General features: G+C 44.3%; 1 protein-coding gene across 1 annotated transcript in view; it reads left to right on the top strand.

Annotated features, from left to right (window-relative positions):
* Window positions 1-22712, top strand: part of PRKAR2A (protein kinase cAMP-dependent type II regulatory subunit alpha) — a 106097-nt gene that overhangs the window by 60686 nt on the left and 22699 nt on the right. Inside the window, exons 3-4 of the mRNA XM_077324946.1 lie at window positions 9070-9122; window positions 10314-10397. Of these exons, the coding sequence (XP_077181061.1) occupies window positions 9070-9122; window positions 10314-10397 (137 nt within the window). The remainder of the gene's footprint in view (window positions 1-9069; window positions 9123-10313; window positions 10398-22712) is intronic.

Genomic DNA, 22712 nt, shown 5'->3' on the forward strand with positions numbered 1-22712 from the left:
AGCAAAGTCTATTTCTCTATAATATTTATAGTTACTTTATAATAGACGGAAAATGGGACATTGTATACCTGTGACTCATTTTGGCTTTACCAGTTGAATTAAAAGCAAATCATAAAGAGACTGAATAAAAAGAAGCATTATTGTTTTGCAACACCAGAGTCCATCTTATTCTTCATGATGGCCTTGCTTATTCTTCATGATGGCTATGCATTCATTAAGGAAGTAAAACTATTTCAAATCTGATAGCAAAACAGATGTAAAGGTGAAATGAGGAACTTCATTTACAAAAATCACACATTTTTTATCCCAATCCTTATGAAGAAGAGTTGTTTCTTATATGCTGTTTTTCTCTACCTGAAGGAGTCTCAAAGTGGCTTACAGGTGACTTCCCTTTCCGCTCCCTACAACAGACACACTGTGAGGGAAGTGAGGCTGAGGGAGCCCTGATATTACTGAAGATGTTACTGCTCAGTCGGAACAACTTTATCAGCGCTGTGGCGAGCCCAAGGTCACCCAGCTGTCTGCATGTGGGGGAGGAGCAGGGAATCAAGCCCGGTTTGCCAGATTAGAAATCCAGACTCCTAAACGCTACACCAAACTGGACAAACAAAAATTAGTTCACAAACCAAAAACCACACTCAGGTGGTTATTGGTATTGAAAACTGGTAAACATGAGGCTTTTAATGGAAACAGACTGGAGGAAGAGGAAGTGAAGAAAAGAACCTGGCAAGTTGCCTGTGCTTCCTAAGTCAACGAGAAGAATCTTCTGTCAAGGTTGATATGAGTCTGGTCCCATGTGCACCTGCACTTTACAAGAGAAAGGGCAACCTGTGATCTTCCTGTCAGTTTGTCCTCTTATTATATTCATTAAGCAGAACACTAAATAGAGAACACCTTTGTTGCCATCTATAAGGGAAATCCATTAAAAGTGAGGCAAAGCTGTAGAACTGCTCTAACAGAGAAGGAACCAAAAGCAAAGTAGAACGTATCCCCCTAAAATAGTGATATCCTGACCTGGATAGTCCAGACTAGCGAGCATCGTGATGTGTAAACATCATAGAAATGGAAAATGGAAAACTTCTGATAGTATTTTACCTTGAAACCTATATGGGATCACCATAAATTAGCTGTGACTTGACAGCCACAAGTACAAAACAATAATGATATTTCTTAGAGGTATAGGAGGCTTCTGTGAAACCTCGTGGCATAATGACCTGCAATAAATTTCATTACAAAGTTGCTTACACTATTTGTATTTGTGAACAGACCATGGGCCATGATGTGGTATGTACATCAAAAAAAATGCAGTTTTCAAGAGCCACTGTGTTGTCCAGGGAAAAAATTGGACACGCATTTGTGAAAACACCGTGCAGACCTGACCAAACCCTTTTTGGCTTCAGTTTCCTACTCCTAGAGATTAGCTGGAGAGTAACAGTGGCCTCGGAGCCTCTTGTGGCGCAGAGTGGTAAGGCAGCCGCCTGAAAGCTTTGCCCATGAGGTTGGGAGTTCAATCCCAGCAGCCGGCTCAAGGTCGACTCAGCCTTCCATCCTTCTGAGGTCAGTAAAATGAGTACCCAGCTTGCTGGGGGGTAAACGGTAATGACTGGGGAAGGCACTGGCAAACCACCCCGTATTGAGTCTGCCATGAAACCGCTAGAGGACGTCACCCCAAGGGTCAGACATGACCCAGTGCTTGCACAGGGGATACCTTTACCTTTACCTTTAACAGTGGCCTCATAGGGTTGTGCGGCAGCTGAAATTTGCGTAAATGTACATGACCACCACCATGTACTGAAACTGCTTAAATGGAACTTAACGTGGCAAGACATTTGTAAGAACAAACATTTGCACACACAGAAAAACATGTACCTTGAATAAAACTCTGTTGGTCTTAAAGGTTATGTTATATGTAACTTTTAATTGGGGTTTTTATGGGGATTTTATTGTGTTTTAACTATTTATGTTGTAAACCGCCCTGAGACCTATTGGGAGAAGGGCGGTCTAAAAATTAAATAATAATAATAATAAAAGGTGCTACTGGGCTCAGATTTTGTTCTGCCGCTTCAGACCAACATGGCTACCTGAATTTGTAAGAAGAGTTCCTTGTGACTCAGGATTACGTAAGTCAACGCGCATATAATAAGGCATAGTTGAAGGCCAAGTTGCATGGGCAGCCACCCACACAGACAGTTTTCTTTGTGGAGCTTCTCTGAGACATTTACATTGTAAGTGGTGCTTCACATGGATGGCTCCACCTATAAAGCAGCACACTGGCTACACACAAGGAACGGGGACTTTGATTCATACGACACTCTTGAGTAGTTTAATTTCATGGAAACAGCCTTTATCTTAAATCTTAAAAATGCAATAAATTAGGAGCATCAGCTAAATGCAGCATCCCTGAAACTTTAGACTGCATGCTATGAGATCATTAGACAAAAGATTGTAAGTTTCAGAATCAGAATCACAGACAGAGCTCAAAGAGACCACAAAGAGCCATCCAAAGAGCCAACCTTCTCAGGGACTTAAAAATCACACCCATTTGACAGGTTCTCATCCAATCCCCTCCTAAAAACTTCCAATGCAGAAGAATCCACCACTCTCTGAGGCAGCATTTTTCATCTATGAACAGCCCTGTCATATCATCCAGCTGTCCCCAACTCCCAGTCCGGGGACTGGTACCGGTCCATTGATTAGTCAGTACGGGGCCATAGCTCCTCCTCATCCTCCTTCCCAGCTACTGCCTTGGGGGCTGCCCTGTCACTCTGCTGCCAGCTCACCTTTGGTGCTCTTGGGCGGCTGCCACGGCTGGGGCTCCTCCTCGGCATGGCACTGCGCAGCTGCTGCTGGCAGCACCCCCCAGTGGGCGGCGGGAAGTCAGGGGCGCCAGCAGGAAAGCAAGCGGAGCAGGGGCTCAGGCAGCAGCAGTGACGTCCCTTGGCAAAAGACTACCCCCTGGGCCTCAGTAAAATTATCAAGCGTTGACCGGTCCCTGGTGATAAAAAGGTTAGGGACCACTGATTATCATCCCTTGCCCTCCTCTTCTTCCAGCTACACATACCCACCTCTTTCAACCTCTCCTCGTAAGGCATGGTTTCCAGCCCCTCAACCATCCTAGTCTCCCTTCCCTGAACACGTTCTAACTTGTCAAACAAAACCAACAGTGAAAAGTTGGAAAATTAATATAAAGGAAGGCTATTCAACAGCTACAGTATTCTGGCAGTACGACTTCAAACCCATTCTTGCTCCAATCCCAAATTGGTCTTGGATAAGGCAAAGAAGATCTTTTGCAATGTCTCACAGAATATCACTTAAGTTTTAAAACATTTACATTGGCTGACAGTTCATTTCTAGATTCAATTTCAGGTCCTGGTTTTGACCTTTAAATTGGTATACTTCTTTGGACCCACATACATGGTGGACAAGCTTGAAAGGGCTTGTCATTTATTTTGAAATTTGAACCCCATGTTCTCCTCAATGGGGAGTTAAAGCAACTTGCAACATGGTTTCCCCTCCTCCATTTTACCCTCACAACAATTCTGTGAGGTAGCTTAGGCCAGTGGTCCCCAACCTTTTTATCACCGGGGACCACTCAACGCCTTTTACTGAGGCCCGGTGGGGGGGTTGTTTATCCCTCTACTCTCAACCACTGCCCTAGCACTCTCTGATCGCTATGGTAATGTTTAAACAACAATGAAGTGAGACACCCCTCCCCCCAGTGGTCCAAACAAGGGCTTCTCCCTGGCAGCCCTACTTCTATAGAACAGGAGCATGAAATATTTGTTGCTCTCTAGGAAAAGATTCCAAGAAAGACTTCAAGATTTGCCTTTGGCTAAATTTCTGAAATTTAATTTTTTATTATTGTTGGTTTTGTTTGTATGATTGACTTCTTTAAAGATATTTGAAAAGCATTTTTCCTATCATTTCAAAGCAGTTTTTATGTTAAAAAATAATGCTAAAAATAATCATCTGGGAAATCGTGAGCTGGGGGAAAATAAGCTGTAATTGAAAGTGGAGTCATTGTTGAATGACGGCTGGGTCGGAAGAGAGTCTGAAGAAAAAGATCCAGGTGGGAAAACGTGGTTTGATGTGTGAGAGCAATGGGGCAGGAGAGACAAGCGCAGCTCTGGATGCCTATGCAGGGAACTTTACAGAGCTACTGGAAGACTTGCTATATCATAGCTTCTTTGTCTCTGATCGCATCAATTCTCTCATCCATATCCTCAGGGAGTACCTTTCAAGTTCACTTTCATGGTATACTATCCAAGTTCAGTATGCAGTACAAAAGCATCTAGGCTTGCTCCTTTGCGGATTTCAGAACTAGTGTACTACTCAACCCTTGACAGAAGGATTTTATTAAAAGCGTGGAAGTCAGGAGGCATCCTCAGGGGGCCCTGAACACCTATGGCAGGAAGCACACTCCCCCTCCCCCAAGGCTGGGGGGCAGGGGTGCAGGGAAAGGGCCATCGGCCAGTGCTGAACTGGTGAACGGGGAGGAAGTAAAATGGGATCATGCTGCCTGGAAATTCTGTAATTTTATAGATGGTTTCTACTGCAAACTACCCTGTGCTGGCTTGGTCCAGGAGTGACGTGCAATAAATTTTAAATAAATAAAACTCAGCACTTAAATAGAAGGATAACAATACAGTTGAATGACAAGATACACCTTTTGGAAACTTCGGAAAGAAGCAGTGCTTTTAATTTAATTCTCAGCCACCATATTTAACTCTCCCTTTTCCAGCATTAACTACATTTAACTCTTTTGGATACTACTGCCTTTTGAATTTACTTGAAAGAAAATTTTATCTAGTTAAGGCCACTTTAATCTCTTTGGGTCTGGGGATCTTGAGCAGATTTTAAAACTCTTTGGGGGACATATGGGGAGAGGTGGACCCAGAGAATTTGTTTTCAGACATGTTAAGGCAGCCTTTTCCAACCTTTTGACAGTGGAGGAACCCCTGAAATATTTTTCAGGCTTCAAGGAACCCTGGAATAGGTTCTCCATTCAGAGAAGTGCACACAGAAATAAGATGTTGGAGCCAGCTAATTAATCATTTCCCGTTACCATTGAATCCACATTGTCATTGAATGCACAGAACCAGCAAAAAAATTATTAGGGGAAGAGTTTTTAATTATTTAGAGGGAGAAACATTTTTGAGTGGCTGATTCAAGTTTATAAGGAACATACAGGTACAGAATGTTGAAAAAATGCTACACCAATATGGAATTAATCAGCAAATTATTTTGTGAAGTTTAGAAAAACATGTAGTCCCCTTAATCACTAAACACAAATGAATTTCATTTCAATTCCCACAAAATAGAGAGCTCTATTTGATTTATTAACTGCCCCTCTCTCCATCCACTGCATAAAAAAGAGGGCTGGCCAAATGGAATAATCCAGACTAGAAAAAGTCAACCAATTGGCTAGTACAAAAATGTAATCTTTTTTGCTTATAATTATTCCAATTCTGTAGATATTGCTTTCGTATCTATGATGTACAGACATAAACCAAAGCAGGTTCCGGATAAACATTTTTTTTCTTTTTCAGTATCCCGTTTTCAAAGTTGTTTTCTTCCTCAGTGGTTATTATCTAAAACAAATAATGACAAAGTATTAGTAAATGTTTACATGTGTAATATTTCTTTAAATTAAACTCACAAGCTTCCACCTACTTAATAAGTCATGTCTCTCTCCATCCAGGCTATGTACAGAATGTTTGTAATCTGCCACACAAAACCCTTTAAAGCTTTAAGCCCTTGTGTGTTATGGAATGTTTAATTTGAGAGAACTGATAACCTCTTCTTGTAGCCGTAGGTCAGTGGAATGAAATGTCCCTTTAGAGTTAAGTGTGTTTGTGATCAAGTTTTAATGAAAGTTAATTATTAAAAGGGGCATATCCATTATAAAGATTTACGAGACCAATGGGTTGCATCAGTAGTAATGCAACCAAACGTGTGTATAAATTAGCTTCTCCGATCGATTCGTTGTCGATGTTGGTAATGCTTGCTTTAAATTCATGACAGATTTGCCTGGCTTTTAACAAAACACATTTTTTTAAAAACCTTAACTATTTTAATACTGATTTTTATGTATGTATTACCTGTAAACTAAATGAATCAAAGTGACTTTTTGTAGCCTATGTCCATTTCTAAAAATGGATTCATTAGAGCAGTGGTCCCCAACCCCCGGTCCGGGGACCAGTCCCGGTCCGTTGATCAGTCAGTACCAGGCCGCGGCTCCTCCTCATCCTCCTCGCCAGCTGCTGCCTCGGGGCTGCCCTGCCACTCTGCTGCCGGCTCACCTTTGGTGCTTTCCAGTGGCTGCTATGGCTGGGGCTTCCCCTCAGCATGGCACTGCATGGCACTGTGCAGCTGCTGCTGGCAGTGCCCCCCAGCGAGCAGCAGGAAGTAAGGGGTGCCGGCGGGAAAGCAAGCAGAGAAGGGGCTCATCCTAGGTAAAAGACTACCCCCCCCCCCGGGCCTCAGTAAAATTGTCAAGCGTTCACCAGTCCCTGGTGATAAAAAGGTTGGGGACCACTGCATTAGAGGTTCCTTCACAACTATGACTTGTAAAGCAATTTTCCATTTTGGAAAGGCCAAATCTGTACAAGCCAAACTAAATAAAAGCTCTTCTACCAATATGCTGTGGATCTCTAGCTGAACTAAACTGAGTTCCTTGCTTCCAGATAGAGAGTGATAGACCTGTGCTGAACGGAGGGGGAGGGGATTGGGATGTATTATCCAACATCTTGATATTGTGTATTGTGTTTTAATGGGTTTTTATGGGATTTGTTGTAGTTATGGATTGTGTAAACCGCCACAAGACATCTGAGAGCGGCAGAATAGAAATAAATAAATATCAACCAAGTATGTTGTAGCAGTGAAAAAGGCAAGTTACATGTTGGGATTTTTAGAAATGGGATTGACAATAAAAGGCAGTGTTATAATGCTACTATATAAATCTGTGGTGTGGCATTATCTGGAATGCTATGTGTAGTTCTGGTCACTGTAGTTCTAGAAGGGCATTGCAGAGCTGGAAAGAAGTACTGAAGAGGGCAAGCAAAAAGCAGTTGGTTAGACCAGTCATCTATTAATGGCTGCTAGTCATGATCACTAGAGGGAACCTTCACCTTCAGAGGTAGTAAATCCCTGAATACTAATGCAGATAGGCAGCATCAGGGGAAAGCCTTGGCTTCGGTGCCCTGTTATTGGCTCTCCTGAGTATCTGGTTGACCACTGTGTGAGCCATGATGCTTAATTAGCTCGACCACTAGTCTAATCCTGGAGGACTATTTTTATGTATTTCTCCGTGGATGTGTTTCAGATGTTTGGCCATTCATTGTCCTGGTAACTGTTCTATTGCAATTGCATTATAGTTCTAAGTGAATAATCACCGAGCTACTGTATTCCATTTGGTGAACTTTTTGTACACAGTTTAGATACAGCTGTAGTATAAATATTTAGTTTCCTAGCAGACATGTTCATCAGACTCTTACACTTCTTAAAATAATTACTGATATGTAATTTTGTGATCACTAGTGAATACTGGGATCTCTGGGCTATGGGTACTGTGGCCATTGAGGACTGAAGTCTCAAATTTGTTTCCCCCCCCCTTGAGAAGGACACATGGATCATAGTCCCCTATCCCCACCCCAAAGAAAACCATAACTCTAGGAAGTAGAAATTGCCCCAAGGACCAGGGCTGTTCTCTCTTCAGCTCACCCTCTGATGGGAGCATTAGATTGTGCAGCTAGAAAAACCTTGGTTATATTTCAGTTACCCTGGTGTAAGGTGACCAGATTTTAACATTGGTAAAGTGGGACACCATTGACCCGGGGGGGGGGGGGTCTTGATTAAAATTTGGTCTATATGGAGCAACAAAATTTTTCATAGAACACATAGAACGCAAAAATAGTATTGTAATATATATTTTTTACTTTCAACATAAGTACAATTTGCCAGGTGCCCTCAGATGTCCCTCCAAAAGTGGGACAATCTGGACACCTTACCCTGGTGTGATGTAAAGCTCAACAAACCTGGTCCCTACCCCAAATTTAAACCCATGTGGCTTCTGAATAAAGCCTATGAGGGAAACAAAAAAAGAACAGCAAATTTTCTTTACTTTCAAGGATAGGAATTTAGGGTAGTTTAGGGGGAAAAAAACGATAACAACTGTATACAGGTATAACTCAGTTGATACTTTAGGGGAATAGAGAGCAGTTAGGAGACAAGTTTGTATTTTTGAGGGGAATATTGGCCTTCCCTCTACCTCAGGATTCTCATAGTGTAACTGTGAGCTCCTATCCAAAACACAAATCTTTTACTGGTTGTCCCTCAGAAACCAGGGGTTCGAGACACCTCCAGTCTCTCAGGCTTTCCTGCTTTGCCATAAAAGACAGATTCTGAGACTTTCACAGTCTCCCAGTTAACAATCTGGGGATGCAGGCCCCATCTCCACAGCAGGCTTAGCCTGCTTAAACATGAGGCAAACTCTGTGACAGCATCCCTCCACTCGCCTGAAGGCTTAGGCCAGGAGTAGTCAAACTGCGGCCCTCCAGATGTTCATGGACTACAATTCCCAGGAGCCCCTGCCAGCGAATGCTGGCAGGGGCTCCTGGGAATTGTAGTCCATGGTCATCTGGAGGGCCGCAGTTTGACTACCCCTGGCTTAGGCCCTGTCTGCCGGAGCTAACAGTGTAACAGATTTTTTCTTTCTCACTCCATCCTGGTTCCTTCAGCCCTTCCAGGGATCCTAATTGGCTACTAGCTGCTCTATTTCCACAGCAAAAAGGATTAGAAGGGATTGGTGTTTTTCAGTAGGAGGGGGGCGCAAGCCTTTTGCCCATACATCACAGGTTCTAGACGTGTTTTTCGGTGGGTATTTAACAATTCTTTGGAACAATAGCTGTGGTCTCTTCACTAGCGTCATTTCACATATGAGCTGTAAAGCTGGTGAACTGTAATGCACCAGAGTGTTAATTTACACACTGCTGTATGCGGAATTCATTGTTCTATGTACAAGGTAATTCTTTTTATACTGAAAAAAAATGGCTTTCCTTCTTTTTCCAGTCTGCGCAGAAGCGTTTAATCCAGATGAAGAAGATGATGAAGCAGAAGCAAGGGTGAGAATGAACAAACCATATGTATTTGTACAGTTTAATCGGATGTGGTATTCTGTTCAGAGATGTCAGGTGGAAAATTTTCTAGAGCTTTTTTTCCCCAGGGAAAATGTTCCATTTGCAAAGATTCGTTGTTTCATAGAATTGACAACAATGAGTAAGCCCCATTGCTGATACAATACCAGGCAAATTTGGCAGTTTCGAAGTTGTAACTAATGGCTTTTCAGAGGATTACTGCAAAGAATTGTTTGAAAGAGAACAGAAGAGTCCAAAGGCACTTTCGAAAACCAGTTTGTTTTACATGTTTCTCAATACTTGCTCTGTTGAAGCAGAAATTTACTCCCCTCAAATTGCTTGCTTTTTTCTGATGCAAGTCAGCACTATTCTTTTGGGGAATTTATACCGTTTAGTCTACAACAGTGTATCCGGGGTGTAGCAAAGGGATTATTACATGGAATTAACACCCTACATTTACTGTATTAAAACAGAGAAATAAATCAGAAAGCAGCAAATCATTTATTGTAAAAAGATTCCAAAACAAATTCAAAGCTGCATAAAAAATTCAGAAACAATGTGGAACAAAATAGAATACAAATATTCAAAATGTATAGATTGCAGACTCCAGTGTAATCGAGTGTCCAAATCACCCCTACGTTAAAACCTCTTATATCTGTTTGAAAGACATTCAAGTGACTTGGTGCCATAATCAAAATTTTGTATTGGAGGCCTTCTGGAAAAGATGGCTGAGAATTTCATCTAAAGACAGTCAAATTAGGGGATTATTGTATTTTAATAATAAAGAGGAAGATCCATAATATGTGGAGAGTAGGTGTAGATGTCCAGGCATGAGCACTCAGCAGACTCCTGCAAAAGTGCACCACTGGATAATCTCAACATCTGGGTAAATTCATATAGGCAAAGATGTTCCTTAGGTACTTGAAACCCAAACCATTTAGGATTTTAATAGCCTGTGAGTTTTTCAAATGCTTCTATTATAGCAATTTTGAGTGTGCTTAAAAATATTGAGGGGCTGATTTGTAGGTGTAAGGAATGCCCTGGGGTTGCTTAATGTTCATTTGTTTGTATTAAAGCTAGGTTATTCTAAAACAATGTCCAGATTTACCGTGAGATTGTATACTTAAACATCAGTAAGATATTTCTGTCACAGCATTTCTTGCTTTATCATGTTTTCAGATAGTTCATCCCAAAACAGATGAGCAAAGGTGCAGATTGCAAGAAGCATGTAAAGACATCCTCATTTTCAAAAACCTAGACCAGGTAGTATTGCTTGACTGTTTTCATAGTATTAATTCAATCTTTTAAAATCTCATTTGATAGCAACCTAATCGTGGGGGAAACTGTGGTGTACAAACACATGTATATATCTATTGATTTAGTTCTGAAGTATGTATCCATGTTGTGCCTGTGGGTACTTTTGGATTTTTGAGATACAGTAGTGAGAATAACTGCCATGGGAGTAAAGGTAAAGGTATCCCCTGTGCAAGCACTGGGTCATGTCTGACCCTTGGGGTGACGCCCTCTAGCGTTTTCATGGCAGACTCAATACAGGGTGGTTTGCCAGTGCCTTCCCCAGTCATTACCGTTTACCCCCCAGCAAGCTGGGTACTCATTTTACCGACCTCGGAAGGATGGAAGGCTGAGTCAACCTTGAGCCGGCTGCTGGGATCGAACTCCCAACCTCATGGGCAGACAGCTTCAGACAGCATTTCTGCTGCCTTACCACTCTGCGCCACAAGAGGCTCTTGCCATGGGAGTAAGGCATAACAAAAAAGAAGGGAAGGGAAGGGAAGGGAAGGGAAGGGAAGGGAAGGGAAGGGAAGGGAAGGGAAGGGAAGGGAAGGGAAGGGAAGGGAAGGGAAGGGAAGGGAAGGGAAGGGAAGGGAAGGGAAGAGAAGAGAAGAGAAGAGAAGAGAAGAGAAAGGGATAATCTCAAAATACCAGAAGATTTCACAGAATGTTGGCAAGTTACAAGCTTCGGATACGGAAAAATCTCTTTTAGAAAGGCTACATCTCTGAAACTTCCCATCTGTCCTCAGTGTGGTAGAATACACTGGGACAATTTTATAATTGTTCTCTCTTATTCTAACTCATAGAGCCTCTCGTGGCGCAGAGTGGTAAGGCAGCAGTCATGCAGTCTGAAGCTCTGCCTGTGAGGCTGGGAGTTTGATCCCAGCAGCTGGCTCAAGGTCGACTCAGCCTTCCATCCTTCCGAGGTCGGTAAAATGAGTACCCAACTTGCTGAGGGGTAAACGGTAATGACTGGGGAAGGCACTGGCAAACCACCCCGTATTGAGTCACCCCGTATTGAGCCATGAAAACACTAGAGGGCATCACCCCAAGGGTCAGACATGACCCAGTGCTTGCACAGGGGATACCTTTACCTTTACCTTTATTATCTTGAGGGGCTCATGATAATTGTAGTCCAGAGCCTCAGTTTGGCCACCTCTGATCTAGATAGTAGGATAGTCTAGGGGAATAGCTTAGTTAACTTCTGAGATGGATTCCTTTGGTGAAGTATCTGCACATGCAGGCTGGAGACACATTTTATAGTGCTGCTAGAAAAATTCCAAGCTTAAAAAGATCTGGTTGAGAAAGCCTGATTTAGAGACTAATGCACTCTTCTTCAGACTATGAACTGACCACCATGACAGTGGGACTATATAAGCAAAAGTTCACGCCTTGAATAAATCTTTGTTGGTCTTAAAGGTGCTACTGGACTCTGATTTTATTATGCTACTTCAGACCAACACGGCTACTCATTTGAATCTATTTGAAGTTACATTAATATTGTTAATTAATTAATTGTTTGACTTATAGACCACCTCTCTCTGTAAGCAGGCTCAGGGCAGTTTACAACAGTAGATTAAAACATTCATGGACAATTAAACTTCGTATATATTTTTACCCCCCCCCCCAAAAAAAAAACAAAAAACAAACATAACAACAACAATCATTAACTGTAGGCAAGGCAACATATATCAGGCAAGAAAAGGGGGAAAGGGGAACCTGAGAGGTTTTCTTCACTTCAGGCCTTATGTATTGAGGCTTTATCGACATTTACAATAAGAAGTGCTTTGATGACAGTTACACAACTTTTGGCAATAGTGGCCTCGAAGGACTTTGCTCCACCTACCCTTTCTTGGAATCTTTCTTTTGGCGGTCTGGTATCAGAATTATTGTTTGCATCAGTGGTCCCCAACCTTTTTGAGGCTGGGGACCGCGCGCATTCGCAGCCGAAATCGTGCATGCGTGGGACTTTTGCGCATGCAGGAAAGTGCAGTGCATGCGCGATTTCGGTCGCGCATGGCGCATGTGTGCATGCACGGCCCTGATTCCCTCTCCCCCCCTCCCGCAGTAAGAAGCTTCCCAGGCCGCAAGCTTGCGGCCTGGGAAGTTTTTTACTGCGGGGGGGGGACGGGGAGAGGGAGCCGCGACCCAGCACCAAGGCCCGGGCCGCGGTCCGCGGGTTGGGGACCACTGGTTTGCATGATAAGTCGATCTGCAGTTGGTATTAGACGACATGGCTGAAGAATTGTGCTTGAAGGATTGGTTCTCTTATTGCTGTTAGCAGAAGATTTCAATCTGATTTGTTAGCCTAAATAAACTATAGAACCCAGTTTTATCATTCAGCCAATTACACATCTTGGCACAGCAGAACCCTTTCAACACTTCTGTTCACAGAACTAGTACTGCCAACTGATTTCTTTTGGAATTGCAAACTACTGCCAGATACCTTGAAATTGTAACTCGGAAGACCTAGCAAACAGGGGAAAAGCTGTTCAACAAGACCAGAACTCTATTTCTGATGCTTGGTGGCATTTTAATTAGTAGTTTATTTATTTATTTTTATATTTATATACTCCTGCTCTCAGATGTCTTGCGGCGGTTTCCAAAATCAATAAAATCCCCCAAAATAACCTATTAAAACATATTAGTTCTTCATTAGGACCTGGCAGCTACAGTCACATTTGCTGTGTTGCTGTGTTAGTGGCCTTGTCCGCCAACCTGCTAGAATCTTCGGGAAGAAAAATGGTAGCTTTACAGTGACCTTGGAGAGCATTAATCTGAAAACAGCTTGTATTAACTGCCTTGTGCTGAGTGTAATATTTTTTTTAAAATTGTTAGGAAACATGAACATTCATGTTCTTCCTCTGAGGATTAGTAGGGAACAAGAGATGATGAAAAACGTTACCGCATGATCCGTTGCTGGTAGTAAGCCTTACGGAGCTCCGTGAAACTTGCTTCTAAGTAAGTGTGCATAGAATTGCAGCCGTAGGCTGTTGGAGTCCTGATAACACATGTCAGTCTGGCAGACTGGAAAAGCTCACGTGTCAGAGCTGATGACTTACGAAGTGTGGTTGACCTCAGAACAGAAGTATGGTGTAAATTGGCTGGAATGTGAAACTGTCTGTGGGAGCTTTCAGGAAATCACATTGAGGTTGACATGTGCTTATCTGCATGAACAAGGTAGCCACCGCCACTGAGGCCTCTATCAGCTGATGGCTGGAAAGGACCATGGGTCAGTGGTACAGCATTTTATAGAGCCTGGATAGTCATCTGATGGAGAGGCTGATTCTGTGAAGGCTCAAGGGGATGGCAGGTTACAGTGGATGAGCAATAGGGTTATGAGTGTCCTGAAGAGTGCAGGGGGTTGGACTACATAACCCAGGAGATCCCTTCCAACTCTATGATTTGCAATGCCAAATAGGAGATGATATGAAAGACCTGTGACTGACACTGTGGAATGTTGCTTCCAGTCAGGGCCGACTATATTGACAAGAGTTAACCTTGATAGGCCAGTGATCTGACTCACTATAAGCAGACAGTAGTCTTTTGTCCATCACAAAGGGTGCCAAAACAACCTGTAGCCCTTCCAGGCTAGTCTTCTAGGGCGGTGATCCCTAACCACCAGGCTGCGGCCCGGTATCGGGCTGCGAAGGCCCTGGCACCGGGCCGCGGCTCCCTCTCTCCGCAGGGCCGGGCCGCACATGTGCGTTTGCGCCATGCACGGAAGGTTGCGGACCACTGTTCTAGGGGATGTAACCAGAGAGCTAGCACAGCAGAATGGCCATCCAGAACTATGAGTGAGCCCTGAACAAGATAGTTGTTTCACAAGTGATACTTTGGTCTTCCAACAATAGACGTGTTACTACACAAAAGCACACAGCAGAATAACATATCCCAAGACTGAGGGAAGAGAAACCAAACTGTACATTGGAGTAGAAGGGTTGGTACAGGGGTAGTCAAACTGCGGCCCTCCAGATGTCCATGGACTACATCCATCCATCCATCCATCCATCCATCCATCCATCCATCCATCCATCCATCCATCCATCCATCCATCCATCCATCTGTCCGTCATCTCCCGCCACTCCCAAACAGCTTGTGGTGGGTTACAATATCCATAATAAACACCCAGTACAACCCCATTAATAAAACATAACCTATACATAAACTGGTGGCATTTAACCTCTTCCCACCCTCTACCCGGCCCCATTATGTACAAGTATCAGGAATAGGAGCAGACCAGATGTTCAGGTCAGCCTGGGGAGGGCCCCCGAGATCTTCCTAGGATTCTACCTGGGCAAAGCAGGAGTGCACAAGTTGTAGGCTCTGTTCCCCGCCCTTCCAGGTGTAGTTAATGAGTACAAGATATTTAAGGCTTCATTGTCTTGTTGGGTAAGAGATTGCTTACACTCAGCTTAAAAGCTGTGTAGAAGCAGCCCCCTGAAGGGATCACAAACATCTTTGAGAGTGCTTCCACATCTATGGAAATATATCTTTAGGGAAGTGACATTGGTATTGGTGTATCCCTCCACAGGACACTACACTGTGGGTTCCTTCCTGTCTTAAGCTTTGCTTTTGGCAAAGGAATGCTGCAGAAGATTCTTCCATTTTAAAGCATCCCGATTTCTTTCCTCAAGCTTCTTTGTGCAACACCTGACTGGATTTCCAAGCTTCCGTTTATTAGAATCTGATGAATAAAGAGCAGCCATGTGCAATTATGGATAACCCTGAACATAGATTGTGCTTCTGAAAAGTTCAGTACAATTGGGCCATTGAATTCAAAGACAGCTTGTCCAGTTAGCTGAAACAATTAATTCCCAAAGTCAAACCTAGAATGACAAGAATTCTTCTTGAATGCGTCACAGAACAGAGCGGTAAGAAATGAAGAACATCGTGGCACAAGAGCTAATTACTGCATGAATATTTTATATGTAGGCAAGACATTATCTAAGTATAAGCAGCAATTAAAAGAGTAGATCTCAAACCCCATGTTTATTCAGACTGGACAGGTAAATGGAGGGGAAATTGACACCTGGATTCTTCATTGTGAAAAGGTAAAACAGAACACCTGTTAGATCAGACCAAAGGCCATCCAGTCGAGCATCTTGTTTGCTTCAGCTGGCAAAGTTCATCTGATTCAGTTCACAAGGAAGCAAGAAGGCTGTTTCGCTCCACCCAACTGATATTACCTGGCATATTGTCTCTGACTGCAGAGGGTCCCTTTTGCTATCCTAATTAGTAGCTATTTAGGTATTAAGCTATTCAGTCAAGGTCCGTAACGATTCTTTGTGGCAACAAACCCCATAATTAATTGTGCATTTGTGCAGGGATACTTCCTTTTGCTAGACCTGATCTAACTAGTTATCAATTTCATTAGGCAACTTTATGTTCTAGCATTATGGGAAAGTGAAAACTTCTGTCATTTCACTAGCTCCACACCATGCATAATTTCATAGTGTGTCATGTTCCTCCTTGATTCCCCCCCTCCTTTCACTAAAGCTTAGTCTTTTAATGCAGGGAAGGTGCTCCAACCCCTGTATCAATTTGATAGCTCTATTTTGCATTTTTGGCTCAGTAGTATTCTTCTTAAGGTGGGGGTGACCAGAATGGTATACAGCGGTGGTCCCCAACCACGGGACCGCGGCTCCCTCTCCCCGCCCCCCCCTCCGCAGTGAGAAACTTCCCAGGGCGCAAGCAAATTGGCTGCCAAAGTGGCCGATTAGCTTGCGGCCCGGCAAGCTTATTTTTGTGTGTGGGGGGGGGAGAGGGAAGCAGGGCCGCCAGCGCAAACGTGCATGCCCAGCAGGGCCACGCATGCACGGCAGTTTCGCGCATGCACGGTTGCAGCCGCGCATGCACAAACGCGCATCAGCGCACTTGCCGCTCATCTGCGGCATGTGCGGCCGCCGGATCGCCCTCCCCACCACCACCGGTCCGCAGCCTTAGAAAGGTTGCGGACCACTGGTATACAGTATTGCAAATATAGCCACACCATGGGGTTATTTTGATGCAGTTGGTTTTATTCACAATATATACCTTTCTTAAAATCCTCTTCCATGGAATCAGCCCTTTCCTCTTCTGCCATCCATTTAGTTGGCCTTTAACTTAGTTGGTATCCATTAACCCCCCAAGATCTTTCCTGATGGTGACTACCCATGCTTCAGGCCTAATTAGTGGGTGTGTGAAGTGCTTTATCCCCGTATGCATTGCTTTATGAATCTTATTTGCCCACTCATCTAACTTTAAGAGACTCTTTTGGAGCTTTATGTTGTTCTTTTTTATCTGCCTGAGCAGCTTGGCCTCTCTATTGGGCTTGCCACTCCACTACTCACTCTGACTCCAGTTCATTCATGAAGAAAGCTTAAGGCTGACTGGCCATAAACCAGGAAATTAAAGGGTATCCCCTAGCTGCATTGTTTCCATATTCTCATGAAAATCTTAGGAATGTATTCTGTGTTGCATTCTTTCCAACCCCCAATGTTCATTGGCTCTTAAGGTGATCGTAGTTAGTGTATAACTATATACAGTTCACCTTACCAGGTTTCTTGGGGTATGTAGTACCTTTGTGGTATGTGAATTCTGCAGTGGGGTTGGACTAGATGACCCTGGATGTCCCTTCCAACTCTATGATTCTATGACTGACAGGAGTTTGAAGCCTTAAACTGTTCAGAATGGATTCCCACAAGGCTTGTCTTCTTTGGCTTTGCCTGCTCATCTATCAACCAGAGCCCTTTAAGCTAGGAATTATTGCTCAGATCTCCTTGCACGGAGCATTTAACCTGTTGACACATGCACCTTTCCCACTCTCTTCCTTTCTGAGCACTGCATGGTTAGTAGCGCCATGCGTGTTTTCTGGATAAATTACTTCAGTTTACACCACCTCCCCTTTCTAACTTTAAGATACCATTCTGGTGAGTAATAGCAAAGTGTCATCTGTGCAATCACACAATCTGTCCTCCTTCTACACTTCAGGCCTTTATTATCGTGTTTTGGAAGAGCTGCATGTGGCTTGAAGAAAATGAATGGGAATGCATTTGTGTCCCCCTCCCCCCCCCCCCCCCCTCAGCCTGGCAGAGAGGCAAGTCTCCTTCAGGGTGGAGAATAGAGTGCAAGAATGTGGGATAAAACTATAGAGTTTTATACATCTGCTCTACAAAACTCTATAGAGTTTTGTACATCTGCTTTGTGACAATGCAGAAGGCTGCACACACAAAGATAATCAGTTACAGATAAACAGCTTGTTTTGTGTAGAAACGCTATTTGCTCTTTGATTTGTCAATGGAGGTTTGGTTGATAATTTGCATGTCTCCTGCCTCCATTCTCATACTGAGAACACCTTTGTTACAGACATGTGGGAATAGAGGAGGCTGTAGCATTTTTAAGGGAAATGCATAAGCTGCCGGTTTATAGTTAACGATGGCAGAGCAATACAAATGTTGCCTTGTTCATCGTTTATCCTAGGCATAAATATCCTTTGTAGATTGCCTGACGTTGACAGAGTAGCAATGCTGATTATTTCTAGTAGTAAAGCGATTTGTAGTGTTGCGATTGCAAAAGCAGACAGGATTCTACATGCTTGGGACTCTCCCTAATGTGCAGAAAAATGGGTTAATAAATTAAACAAAAACGCACAGAGGAAGGTCAGGGGTTAATTTGCCTACCGCAAACCCTTGGGACTTCATAGATTTCTAGATAAGAAGATGGGGGATTTCAGTCCTCCTCCTGGAATTCCTCATAGGTCCTCTGCTTTTCTTCCCTAAAATGCCAATTGAGAAGTATTTTGAAGTGATGGAATTGTTTGTAATAATGCACTGTCAAAAAGGTTGCCCTGTATTTTGTCTTCACTGCTTCCATTTGGATTGCTTTAAGCTTAGGGTGAGAGAGCCTCTTGTGGCACAGAGTGGTAAAGCAGCTGATATGCTGTCTGATGCTCTGCCCATGAGGCTGGGAGTTCAATCCCAGCAGCCGGCTCAAGGTTGACTCAGCCTTCCATCCTTCCGAGGCCGGTAAAATGAGTACCCATAAGTAGAAATAAGTAGAAATGACCTGGTAAGACATTAGCCATACTTGAAAAAAAGCTTTTTGATAAATTGGCTAACTTATTCTCGAGTACATTTTGAAGGCCGATCCTCTTTTTTGAACAGACAGCCGAGAATAAGCGCAAGCAGATTTTGAAATGAACAAAATTAAGCAAAGAGTGCCTTGGTAATCTGTATTGGAAAGCTCGGGCAGCCAGCCTCCAGGTGGTAGCTGGAGATCTCCTGGGATTACAGATGATCTTCAGGTCGCCAAGAAAATGGCTGCTTTGGAAGGTGAACTCTGTGGCATCAGACCCCAATAAAATTAAAATTCCTCCTCACCCCAGATCCTCAGGCTCTACCCCCAAAATCTCCTGATATTTCCCCATCAGGAGCTGGCAGCCCTATGGAAAACAGGATTATTTGATTCATTTAAGCCCATTATGCACGGCCGCCGAAACGGCAATTTCGGGTCACATGGGAAACGCGGAGGGGGAAGACGCGAAGCACACTGGTTATGCACGGGATGGGGCACGACGGCGGCAAAACCCAGAGTAACCGATTATGCACATGACGATCCCGGCGCTGCTTCTGGTTGCGCCCCGGTCACCCGGAAGCTGCACTTTCTTCCGTGTTTCGCGAACGCGGCTTTTTTGGCAGCATGCACCGAAGCTGCGGCCAGTTGCAGCCGGCACCGTGCGTTATCAGTGATTTTAGTCGCCGCCATTCCTCCCCGAATGTGAGTTATTCCCCCCATTTGGGGGGGGGGGTGATCAGTGATGGAGCTTTGCTTGGAGATGAGACCAATTTGTTCAGAATGGTGAATACCTTGGCAGTCTGAAAACTTTGAAAAGGACCTTTTTGCTGCCGATAAATGGCCGACAAAAAAAAAGGTCATACAAGACGTAATGCCGGAGATTTATTGTTGCGGTTTCCTGCAGGTTTTTGGAAATTAATTATTAGCCTCACGTGGCTTCTTTGAAGATCAAGAAGGTTTGCAGGGGGCTTGCATCAGCCTTTCCTTTCCTGCCTTTGCTGATTTAAATGCATTCCTTGTGCAAAAGTGCAATTACATCTACAAGGGGAACAAGATAGGTTCCGCAGTAATAGGTCTTCCTGCTGGTAAGCTAATGCTGCTGGTGTGGACACGGGCTGGGGGTTTAAATGGGTGAGAATGTTCAGAATGTATTAAATCCCACCCCAGCAGCCATTCCTTGATCTTGAGTGGTGCCCCTAAAAAGTTTGTAGAACAATTACAACAAATGACATCTACCTTACTCCATCCCTAGTTCTACCCTAGGATCAACAAGAATGTAAAGTGAAGCATATTGGTAAAACCTTCCCCCCTTTTCGTGTTCATTGGCAGAGGCTATTACAACCTTGGTTGTGGCCATTTCCTCATTAAAAATAGAAGAGCAGTGATAAAGGAAATTCCATTAGGAAATTGATGGAAAATAAAGGCTAACACCATCATCCCTTTGTATTATGTACACAATACACAATACACACACAAAACACAATTTATTGGCATAAAGCAGATTAGCAAGATAAGCAGCGATAGTCAAGATACATCAATCTGCTTGAGTTTAAAAACTGAAGACAGAAATTTTGCCACAATAAAAGTGGTTTCTCTTCAGATCGCATAAATATTTTGCCTTTGCATGCATGTATAGTATGGTCACAATTTGCTCCATTTCAAAAATGGCACTATGGAGATCAAGAGACTGGGGTGAAGAAAGGGTGTAAAGCCTTTGGGATCTTCTAGTTCAGGTAATAGAAGATGTATTACTTATAAAATCATGTGGTTTGATTCCAGGGGTTACATAGACAACTTACCTTGAAGTGCCAATAACACGAGAAGTTGGTCTTACCCAACAAAATGAAATGGGGGAGGGATTCAGGAGAAACACTGTAAGTTGCTGAGTTAAGTAGTTTACTGCTGAAGTGTGTGTTTGTGTACAGAGGCAATATGAATCTTGGTGCTGGGAGGCAGCCATAGGGGTGGGTCTTGACCTCTGCACCCTGTTTGGTCTTCCAGGGCAACTGGTTGGCCTCATTGTGAAAGAGGATACTGGACTAGGTGAAACATTGGTCTGATCCAGCAAGGCTGCTTTGAAGTTCTTAGGACCAGTGTCTGAGATGGGTTTGAAAGGATTGTAGACCAATTCATAGAGGATAGACTTAGAATTGTCACCCCAGTCTTGCAATAATGAAACAGTGGCAACAACGATCCTAATCTCTGTGCTGTAGGTTTTCTGGGGGGAATGGGACCAACGTTGACTTGGGATGAGACACATTGGGCCACCTCCATCTGGCTGTGTACTGTGCTTCTGGCGCGGTGGGGGGGGGGGTAGCCCGAAGATCCTGTTCTATAGCAGTCTTCAGTTGTTTGCAAGTTGTTAAAATGTGCAGTCATTAGAAAAGTGATGAAACATTATGGTATACAATAGGGGCCAAGCCTATTGCATTCAGGAATACAACGGGCGCTAGATTGGGGGGGGGTGTAGTGGAAGAATGCTGTGGATGGCCACTCCCTCCTCCAGTACCTGGAAAGGCTGCAGGCAGCTGTTAGGGAACTCACCAGTAGGGGCAGCTCTCACATGGCAGGGATCTGCAGCCTCCAAGCCTCAGAGAGAAGGAGGAGGGGGTGGTCAGGGGTGGGGGACGGAAGGCAATTGGCTGGCTGCTGGACAGAGAGGCAAGCCGGCTGGAGGAGGAGATACTCAGGGGTGGGAAAGCTGCCCTGAGTGGGTGTTAAGTGGCGCTTAAGCCACAAGACACGTTCCTCCTCCAAGGCCTTACCAGAAATAAGAAGGGGAACAGATTTTAAACCAAGTATAACAGTGGTCCCCAACCTGCGGGCTGTGGCCCGGCGCCGGGCCGCAAAGGCCATGGCGCCGGGCCGCGGCTCCCTCTCCCCGCCCCCCCCGCAGTAAAAAACTTCCCAGGCCGCAAGCTCGCGGCCCGGGAAGCTTCTTACTGCGGGGAGAGGGAATCAGGGCCGGGCCGCGCCTGCGCGGCCCGATCCACGGGTGCGGCCTGTGGGCGCGGCCGGGCGCGGCCCGATCCGCGGGTGCGGCCCGATTCGCGGGTGCGGCCCGCGGCCGCGGCCGGGCGCAGCCCGATCTGCGGGTGCGGCCCGATTCGCGGGTGCGGCCCGCGGCCGCGGCCGGGCGCGGCTCGTGGGCATGGCCCGCGCGGTCCCTGCGGGCGCGGCCCAATGCCCTGCCGGTCCCCAGCCTAATAAAGGTTGGGGATCACTGAAGTATAATATATAGACCGTGGGAAAAAATGTCCCGCTTTTCCTTATCTAATCTGTTTAGCCAGTATGGTGTACTGAATGTTATTGGACTTGTCCTTGGAGAAATGGAATGGATTTCTTCTTAACTGTATTTAATTTGGATTCAGTTGAAGAATACTTAACCTATAATGTGAACCCTTTCACTAATGGTTTAGAAAGACTTCATGAGCACCGGAAAGTCCTGGGACTTCCTTTGATAAGATTTGATCAGAAGAAGAAGAAGAGTTGGTTCTTATATGACGCTTTTCCCTACCCGAAGGGGGCTCAAAGCGGCTTACAGTCGCCTTCCCATTCCTCTCCCCACAACAGACACCCTGTGGGGTGGGTGAGGCTGAGAGAGCCCTCATATCACTGCTCGGTCAGAACAGTTTTATCAGTGTTGTGGCGAGCCCGAGGTCACCCAGCTTGATGCATGTGGGGGAGCGCAGAATCGAACCTGGCATGCCAGATTAGAAGTCCGCACTCCTAACCACTACACCAAACTGGCTCTCTTTTGGAGCAGTGGTTACAAGTGCAGACTTCTAATCAGGGAGCAACAGAATTCTGTGTGTCAGCTCTCCAAATTACTATATTTCCAAAATCTTCCAGACTCCACCCAGCAGAAAGTATAAACCTTGGCAGAGGCTATTTCACAATGGTTTAGCATCCACTGAGATAATCCTTTGTGCTTTCAAAATATTGATGGCGGTGCATTTAGTAATTCAGAATTCCAGCAGCAACTGAGAACAGTTTCCACAGGTGTCCTTGCCAGTAAAAACATTATATAATGAATAATGTAGACCTGGGTGAGTAATAGGCCCAAATATTCATTGTTATTAAATAGCATTTACTAAAAGTTTAGAAAATGCTTTGCTAGAAAAGGCTGATTAACACGGCTGGATATTAATAGATCTAATATCACCCAAACTGGAAAGGTTATATTTGGACACAGACAGCTTTATTTATGTGCTAAGGATGGGCAAAAAT

This window comes from Paroedura picta, chromosome 3 (assembly GCF_049243985.1).
Source record: "Paroedura picta isolate Pp20150507F chromosome 3, Ppicta_v3.0, whole genome shotgun sequence".
Classification (NCBI taxonomy): domain Eukaryota; kingdom Metazoa; phylum Chordata; class Lepidosauria; order Squamata; family Gekkonidae; genus Paroedura; species Paroedura picta.